Below are 9,385 nucleotides of genomic sequence, written 5' to 3' on the forward strand. Positions count from 1 at the left end.
GATGCTGAGCATACTTACATTAAATGCTGATGGCCATTTCTTGTTGTTCAGTCACTAAGTCCTGTCTGATTCTTTGCCAGCCTATAGACTGAACCTCGCGAGGTTTCTCTGTCATTCACTGTCTCTCAGAGCTTGCTTAAACTCCCATCCATTGAGTCGGTGATACTATCTAACATCTCATCCTCTGCCCTCCCTTTTCCATTTGTTTCAACCTTTCCCAGCATCCGGGTCTTTACCAAGGAGCTGGCTCTTTCCATCAGGTGACCAAATATCGGAGCTTCAGCATTAGTCCTTCCAATGAATATTAATGGTTGACGGTCTAGATAACTCAATTAAAAGGAACAGATTGAATGAGTGGATAAAACTGTAAAACTCTATTAAATGTCGCTTGTAAAAGAACACTATAAAATAAAGTCATAAATAATTTGAAAGCAAATAAATGAAAAAAATACATGCCACCTAGAAAATAAGCATGAGAAGGCAAGTGTGGTCATCTTATTGGACTTCATCCCCACCACCACCACGCACCGCCCTGTTTTATTGATATATAATTGATGACTAATGTGGTTATTTTCATATCAGGTAAAGTAGATTGTAAAACAAAGATTCTGACCAGAGATAAAGACATTTCATAATGATAATAGGGACAGTTCAGCAGGAAGACATAATGACAATTGTGTATCTACCTAATAAATAGAGCTCCAAAATATAGGAAATGCAAGTTAACAGAATTAAAGTATGAAATACACAATATCACAGTTGCAGTAGGATATTATCATCTTCACTCAGCAATTGCTAGAACTAGAAAACACTGCAGACAATACATAGATCTAAGGAACAGCACCACCCTTCTTGACTTGACTCCCAAACAGAGGACAGTACACCCAACAACAGTGGAAGACACATTCTATTCAGGTGACATGGGACACACAGATGGACCTAAGACAGACCACACGGTGGACTCACATGAGTCTCAACTCGTTCGAAACGGTAAAGGATCGCACAGAATATTCTGTGACCATAACAAAACTGAATTACAAATCAATAACTGTGGGGATTTTTACAGAAACTCTAAGTATCTGTAAGTGAAAGTGTAAGCTGAATTCACAGGGCAAACCCAAGGAGAGGAAATTAAACGACTGATTTCCAGGGCGGCAGGAACCCCACTGACCACGCTGACCCAGGCCACCATGGCCCCCGAACCCCACGCCCGCCAGTGACCCCGGCCCGCGCCCCGGCCCGCGCCCCGGCCGGCCCGCGCCCCGGCCGCCCCGCGCCGCACACGCCTTGTCCGTTGGCCCTCCGCCCTGCGCCGCCGACGCAGCTCGCACCGGGCGCTGCCATGGGGCCCGGGCCGGCTCTCCTGCTCCTGGGCCTGGGCCTGGGCCTGGGCCTGGGCCTGGGCTGTGGGCCTGGCCGCCAGCCTCCGCCCCCGGCTCCCCCGCAGGCGCCCGGCTCGCCGTCCCGAGACCTCCCCGTCACGACGCCCGCCTCGGCCTGGCATTCCCCGTCCGAGACCCAGGCCCTCGTCCAGGCGCGGGGCCCGAAGGCCGCGCTCCGCTCGGTGAGGGCCTCCCGGGACCCTGGGGAGCGGGGCGCAGGCTTTGGCGGCCTTGGAGCCGGCCGCGCCCGCGTCAGCCTCCGGGCCCGCGCGGCCCCGGGTGGCGGCATCTTCCTGAGCGGCCGCCGCGGCCTCTGCCTGCTGGCCGGGCGTCCCGCGGGCCTCGCGCCGCGCTGCCTCCGCGCGCACGTCCAGCTGCGCGCCCGCGGCGCCGCCGCCACCGCGCCCGCGCCCGCGCCGGTGGACCTGCAGCTGTCCGCGCCCGGCGGCCGGCTCTCCCTGCGCTGGCTGTCCCACCTGCCGCGCTCGCTCGGGCCTCTGGAGTGGACCTTCCGTCTCGGGCTGCTCGGGCCTGCGGCCGCCGAGCACCACGCGTTGCCCCGTCGGGCTCTGCACCGCGCCCGGCGCTCCTACCCGGGATTCGTGGCCCGAACCGAGTGTCCCACGGACGGACCCACCCCGGTCGTCTTAGAAGCTGTCAGCCTGAACAGCTCGGAACCCGCTGAGTCCTCAGTGTCCTGTCAGGTAACCCGACCGTCGCTCTGTAAATTGGACCCTGTGCGGATAAATAGGAACAACGATAAACCGGTCCGACTGACCAGGGACATGGGAGACACCTTCAATGCAACAGTCATCCTCTTCTGTCCAACCCAAGAGTACTATGAGCGGATGTGGTATATCTATCCCGTGCCCTATGTAGGAGCCGTGCCCGACTGGAGTAAACCTCTGAAAAACCCACCGGTCAAGTTAGCTGGATTTTCAACAGTGTTGACTCTACCCCCATATTCTTTACCTTGGGGGGTGTATTTGTTTAATTTCACGGTGGTTGTCAGAACGCGGGATCCCCAGGTTCCAGGGCAGAATGACTCAGATAGCATCTATGTCGTCATTTATAGACGTCCCCTGAATGCTGTTATTTCAGGGCCTTCCAACATCACAATTAATTTCACAGATGGGGTGACTCTCAATGGAAATATGTCTTCTGATCCAGAGGAAACAGACCCTCTAGAGAGAGAGAGACTTAAGTTTCTCTGGTACTGTACCACAGACTCAAGAAACTATGATGGAAAAAAAATAACAGTGATAAGCAAGGAAGTTTGTCTCCCGGAGCAGGTTGATCTCAAGTGGACATTGGCCTCTGGTCCTATTCTCACACTTTCTCCAGGAACACTTCAAGGTGGCCGTGTATATTTTTTCAGACTGGTGATCCAGAAGACCGGCAGGTCAGCATTTGCTGATGCAACACTGCACGTGCTTCAAGGAGCCCCGGTAGCAAGCATCTCATGTATTGAAAACTGTGACCAGGTTTTGGTTTTATCAGAGAGATTCTCGTTGTCTCTGGATTGCACAGGTTGTACGGCAGGCCGAGATGTCTATTGGTGGTCCATTCTGACGTCGTCAGGTCAGGAGGTGCCTTTTGACTGGACGGGGCAAACGTCAACAGGACGGAATGGTGCCTACGTGTCTATAAAGCCTTTTGCTTTCTGGAATTTCAGGGAAGATAAGTTTTGGATTTCTCTAAATGCAGCAACTTGGAGTGGAGTCACCTTGGCCTTAAGGTATCCTTTCGTTATTCGCCATGTGCCAGTAACCACAGACTGCAAAATTGTTCCAGAGAAAGGAATTTCCTTCATTACAAAGTTTGTTGTCATTTGTACTTGTTTCAAGGATAAGAACATTGTTCCTACATATAAAATAATAGTTCCTGATGTACATGGTTTTGGTGAAATCAGTTCTGTGAAAGAGAATAACTTTGGATCCATCCTATATTTGGGGAAGAATTGCACATCACCCCCTTCCTTTCTCCCTGTTGGTGTGTTGGACAGTCATTATGCCTTGAAAATAATAGCTCAGGCGTATAATACCTCTCTGGGAGCTTTTTCTCAGGTTAACTTTTACGCCACTGTGGAGCCTCCCACTGACGTAAAGTCATCACTGACTGTGCTGGAGGAGTTATCCAACTTCACCATGGGACCAAATTCCTCCCTGTCTACTTTGCTTCAACAGCAGGATTTTCTAAATGCAAGTTATTTAATATATGTAATAGCATCTGTCTTGAATAGCATGCAAACCGACTTAAGTCTGCAAGCTGACAAAATTAAACTGCGAGAACACCTTTTCAATCAGACACTCATTCTTCCTATAAACACTTTGGTGAATATTAGCCAGGTGGTCATGGCTGTTACTAAATTAACAGAGAAAACCTCTGAGATCAATGCGTTCTCTCAGAAACTGGCCACGGTGAGGACTTGGCAAGCAAGCCAAGCCCTCCAAGATAGTCATCAGAGAGATAAGAGCATTTCTTCTGAGCAAATAGAAAGTGTGTGCACTGGAATATTAATAACCTTGTCTAATATCCTGAAACTGGTGGTTCAACACGAAGTGTTCGAAGAGCCTTTCCACGTGGTTGAATCTCTAGCAGACACGGTATTGGCTGTGAAAGTGCCAGAGAACGAGACCACTGCCTTGAGGACCTCCAACTTTAGAATGTATGTCAAGAAAACAGAAAAGTGGAATGTTACCAAGTTCTTCAGCACCCAGAAGCACTGTCAGAATTGCTTTTATCCCACCCTAAACGTGAACAGCATTCCTAGTCTGCCTGCCAACGCTCCGATTTCCACGATGTTTTGTGAATTTGTGGATGACCCTTTCCCTTGGCTAAATTATGGGGAAAACAGTTTGACCCAGGTGGTTGGATTCCGAATGACAGGAGTCGAGGCCACGGGTGACGGGATTGAGATCCCACCTGATGCAGTGGAAGTGTATCTCATCAGGAAAAACCTGAGCTTTGGAACTTTTAATCTCACGGTGGGACCCAGCTCAGAGCCTTATGCAGTGGATGAATCATTGAGAAAGACGACAGGGGCGTTTAGCTTTGTTGTGGACTGTACAGCAGGGAGGGACGTGTTGATCCACATCATGGCAGAAGTGTCCGTGTTGTTCACGGTGTCTGTGTACGCGGGCCGTGCGATCACACCCAACTCTTTGATGACCAGCTACCTGGTGCCCCATGAAATCCCTCCAATTGCCAACGAGAGTGACCTGTTTGACCCGGAGTGTCCGGTGAAGGAGGCCCGAGTGCTCTGTCTCCCCGCGGCCCTGCTGCAGGTCATAGCTCAGCGAACCGCTTCCTCCGAGTGCACCGTCGGTGTGCTTCTACAGGCACCTCGCTTTGTCCTAAAGCCCAATAACAAGTTAGTGAGAATTTCTGTTTTCAGCAGTGAATGCTTGGACATGTTTGGGATCCAGAGCAATTGGAGAGAAGATACCTGCATTGTTGGAGAGAGGACCACTTGGCAAAGAGTGCACTGTGTCTGCAAGAACCTGCGGCGGGCCAAGCGGCAGCTGGATATAATCGAACAGGCCAACCTTCACCTGCGCACCCACTATTTGACGGCCAAGGTGATCGTGGTCCCTAACCCTGTGGATTTACAAGTGGAGGCAGTCAAGAACATCACCCAAAACCCTGTGACCCTCTTCACTGTACTTCTCATTTTGCTGTTGTACTTGGTCCTTGCCTTCTGGGCCTTGCACAGAGATGAAACGGACCAGTATCTTAGGAACCATGTGATAGTTCTGCTTGATAATGATCCTTATGATAATGTGTGTTACCTAGTCACTGTTTTTACAGGAAGCCGTTGTGGTTCTGGGACCAGGGCCAATGTCTTTATCCAACTGCATGGAACCAAAGGTAGCAGTGATGTGCACTGTTTAAGCCACCCACAATTTACAACTCTCTACCGAGGAAGCATCTGTACTTTCCTCCTAGCGACGACAAAGGACTTGGGGGACATCCATTCCCTCCGTGTGTGGCACAACAATGAGGGCAGGTCTCCTGAATGGTATTTAAGTAGAATCAAAGTGGAGAATCTGTTCAGCAGACACATCTGGCTCTTCATGTGCCGAGAATGGCTTTCTATTGACACCTCTCTGGACCGAACCTTTCACGTAACCCCCCCAGATAAGCCTCTGGAGAAAATGGACTTTTTCCTCATCGATTTTAGTTACAAGCTGGGGAGAAGCCACTTGTGGTTCTCTGTTTTTTCTGGTGTCATTTCTGCACCGTTCAATAGGCTCCAGAGGCTGTCCTGTTGCTTAGCCATGTTGTTGTCCACACTTCTGTGTAATATCATGTTCTTTAGTCTAGGCAAGGAGATTGAAGCAGAGCCACAGGAGCAGAGGTACATCAGGTCGATGGTGATCGGATTGGAAAGTGCCTGTATTACCCTCCCTGTGCAACTAGTGATCACATCTTTGTTCATCTATTCCCAGAGGAGACCTCAGGTGACTCTAGGTGAGGTCACTCCTCAGATACATCCTTTGAAACCAGCAGCAAGCGAGCACTGGGAAGAACGACTGGGAAACTGGCATGCCTATGAAATTGACAAGGCAAGTTCCCAGGAGCCTGTGTCTAAGAGACATCGTGCGAAACCCAAGGCTTCTGTCAAGGTCACCTCTAACAGACAGCCCCTGGTCAAACAAGCAGAAAGCAAGGTCTCTCCCATCAAAAGCAAGGTCTCCCGTACCCAAAGCAAGGTCTCCAGAAGCCAAAGCAAGATCTCCAGAGTCCAAAGCAAGGTCGCCAGAACCCAAAGCAAGGTCACTCAAGCACAAAGCAGGTTCTCCCACATCCAGGGAAGAAATATAAATACCAATGACCCAAATATTGAAGACAAAACAAATGTTTCTGATGAGGAGCAGACTCCCCAGCCAGGTTCGACAACCCTTAAAGAGAAGCCCAGAATGGTCCTGCCACATTGGTGTGTTTGTGTTGCCTGGTTCTTGGTGTTTCTTACCTGTGGCATATCCTCCTTCTTCATTATATTTTATGGACTGACTTATGGCCTCGAAAAGTCAACAGCATGGGTGTTTGCATCGATTTGTGCATTCACTCAGTCAGTCTTTCTAGTGCAACCATCTAAAATCATATTCCTGTCAGCCTACAGAACACGGAAAGCCAAGTACTGTAAAAACATTTCGTGGATCGGCAACAGCCGCTTCACTGAGATCAAGCTGCACAACATCCAGAAGGGCCCAGAAGAAATGGACAGACGCCACCGGTACCTCATGGAGCTCCGAAACTCAAGAATGTACCAGCCTCTCACCCAAGATGAAATCATGATATTCAAAAGAAAGAAGAGGATCAAAAGAAGAGCTTTCCTGTTCCTGAGTTATATCCTCACCCACTTCATCTTTCTGGCTCTCTTGCTGAGCCTAGTCACAATCCTACACCCCACTGACAGCTTTTACTACAATCAGTTTATTCGTGACCAGTTCTCTGTGGATCTGGCAGGCGTGACCAGGCTGGAAGACATCTATCAGTGGCTGAATGGGGTGCTGTTGCCTCTGCTCCACAATGACCCAAATCCCACGTTTCTGCCTGACAGCTCCTCTAGAATCCTTGGCCTGCCGCTGATGAGGCAGGTGAGGGCGCAACCTGGAGAGATAACGTGTCTGCCGGCCAAGAAATTTGTGGAGGGCAGCCTCAAAGGAGAGATTCGCTGTCACCCCGAATATGGGATGGACCCAGAAGACACAAAAAACTACTCTGGGTCATGGAATAAAGTTAGCAAGCGGGACACTGACAAGACGACCAAAGGGTTTACTTATAAGCCTCCAGAGAAGAGATGGGCGTACACTTCCCATGGGCTGCTGCACACCTATGGCTCAGGAGGGTACGCCTTCTACTTTTTTCCGGCAGAGCAGCAGTTCAATTCCACACTGAGGCTCAGCGAACTCCAGAAAAGCCACTGGCTGGATGAGAAGACCTGGTCTGTGATTGTGGAACTGACCACCTTCAATCCAGACATCAGTCTCCTCTGTAGCATCTCGGTCATCTTCGAGGTCTCTCAGTTAGGTGTTGTGAACACTAGCCTGAATGCTCACTCCTTCTCGCTCACTCATTTTAGCAGAAAAAACTCAGCTGACTCAGCAGAAAACTACTTGTACTTGGCCATCTTCATTTTCTTCCTTGCCTACACTTTTGACGAGGTTTACGTAATCACACAAGAAAGGACTGCCTACGTGCAAAGTGTATATAATTTGCTCAACTTTGCTCTAAAATGCATCTTTACCTTGTGGATCGTGCTGTTTTTCAGGAAGCACTTCTTGGCCATTGGTGTAGTTCGGGCTTACCTGTCAAATCCCGAGGATTTCATTCCCTTTCATGCAGTGGCTCAAGTGGATCACACCATGAAGGTGATTTTGGGTTTCCTGGTATTTCTGACGATCCTGAAGACGCTCCGGTATTCCAGGGTGTTTTATGATGTGCGTCTGGCTCAGAGGGCCATCCAGATTGCCCTTCCTGGCATCTGCCACATGGCATTGGTGGTATCCGTGTATTTCTTTGTCTTCATGGCATTCGGCTACTTGGTGTTCGGGCAACACGAGTGGAACTACAGTGACATGATCCACGCCACACAGACAATATTTTCCTACTGTGTCTCAGCTTTTCAGAACACTGAATTTTTCAATAACCGGGTTCTTGGTGTCCTCTTCCTCTCATCTTTCATGCTGGTGATGATCTGCATATTGATCAACTTATTTCAGGCAGTGATTTTGTCTGCCTACGAGGAAATGAAGCAACCTGTGTATGAGGAGCCCTCAGAAGAGGCGGAAGCCATGACTTACCTGTGTCGCCGGCTAAGATCTGCTTTTTGCTGCCTGTGCTTCAAACCCAGGGCGGAAGACGAACCCAAGTTCTTCATCAACATGGTGTACGGGCATCCAGAGAAGAACAGCCGCCACTACCTGGGGCTGAAGACCAGGAACATTAATGGGAAGAAAATGGTTTACCTCGTCGTGTGATCCAGGACAGTGTCAAGACCCACAGGCAGGTTTCTCCCCAAGGCTCAGTTTCTGGGATCAAGGAATGTTTAGTGGCTCAGTTGTGTTTTCTCTCCACATCCTTCACAGTGCACACCCCCACGTCTGGACACGTCTGCCGTGGTGGCCTCCACTCTTGGGACTTGAAAGGAGGGTCAAGGGCAGTGTGGCCTCTGCGGAGAGAGGAGGGCGACCATCTGTGAGTCCTGGGTTCATCTCCCTTTTTCTTAGAAGTTGCTGTCTTTGGCACCGACTGCAGTTTAGAGGGTTAGAGACCTAGATTTGGGGGAGGAAGCTTTAAGGGCCCCCAGCCTCATCTCAGCTTGTCAGAAGCAGCAGGTGAATGCTCCTGCTATTGTGGTCCCCCTCTCCCCAAGGCTGGGCTGCCAGGGCTAGTGGTTCCGGGCGGAGCCCAGGCCCCTCAGTCCTGCTGGCCCTTCCCTTTGCTGACGGGGCTGCAGCGCCTCCCTGCCCCTTACTCCCCTCTCCACACTCCAGCTGGGCAGGGCTGGAGGGGCCTCATGAGGGGTCCCAGGAGTGGCCCTTTTGCCTGGAAATGGAGGGATGTGGACCAGGGCGCAGCAATCTGAAGCTTCCCATCTGCTGCTTAAGGCCAATGCAAGTTATGGATGTAACATGTTTCTGGCCACAAGACATGACTTTTGTTAAACAAGAAGGTGTATATGTGTGTGTGCGTGCTGTAGGGTTCACACTGAAAGGTAGTAAATGTTCTATGTAATGAGTGTAGCCATACATATATATCTCTCTCCAGGATTTGGGCTTTTGGTTATTGATGGCCTGGTGGGTTGTTTAGAACACATTGTATAAGAAAATTTGTTAACAGCTCCTGTATTTTCCACCCAAAGCATTTTCCTTATGTAAATGCCATGCTAAGCTTGATCAGAATTAAATATGTGATTCTTCTGTGCTTTCTGTAGTGATTTCTGTGAGAGGGGGCACATATACAGATGGCTCCTGCCTTCCAAATGCAGTGCCTGC

At 50.0% G+C, this 9,385-nt stretch overlaps 1 protein-coding gene across 1 annotated transcript in view; it reads left to right on the forward strand.

Annotated features, from left to right (window-relative positions):
- Window positions 1-9,120, forward strand: part of LOC122680682 (polycystic kidney disease and receptor for egg jelly-related protein-like) — an 11,074-nt gene extending 1,954 nt beyond the window's left edge. The window contains exons 2-3 of the mRNA XM_043882308.1: window positions 1,218-6,055; window positions 6,197-9,120. Of these exons, the coding sequence (XP_043738243.1) occupies window positions 1,218-6,055; window positions 6,197-8,368 (7,010 nt within the window). The 3' untranslated portion in view covers window positions 8,369-9,120. The remainder of the gene's footprint in view (window positions 1-1,217; window positions 6,056-6,196) is intronic.
- The last annotated feature ends 265 nt before the right edge of the window (window positions 9,121-9,385 follow it).

Source organism: Cervus elaphus, chromosome 22 (assembly GCF_910594005.1).
Source record: "Cervus elaphus chromosome 22, mCerEla1.1, whole genome shotgun sequence".
In the NCBI taxonomy this organism is placed as follows: domain Eukaryota; kingdom Metazoa; phylum Chordata; class Mammalia; order Artiodactyla; family Cervidae; genus Cervus; species Cervus elaphus.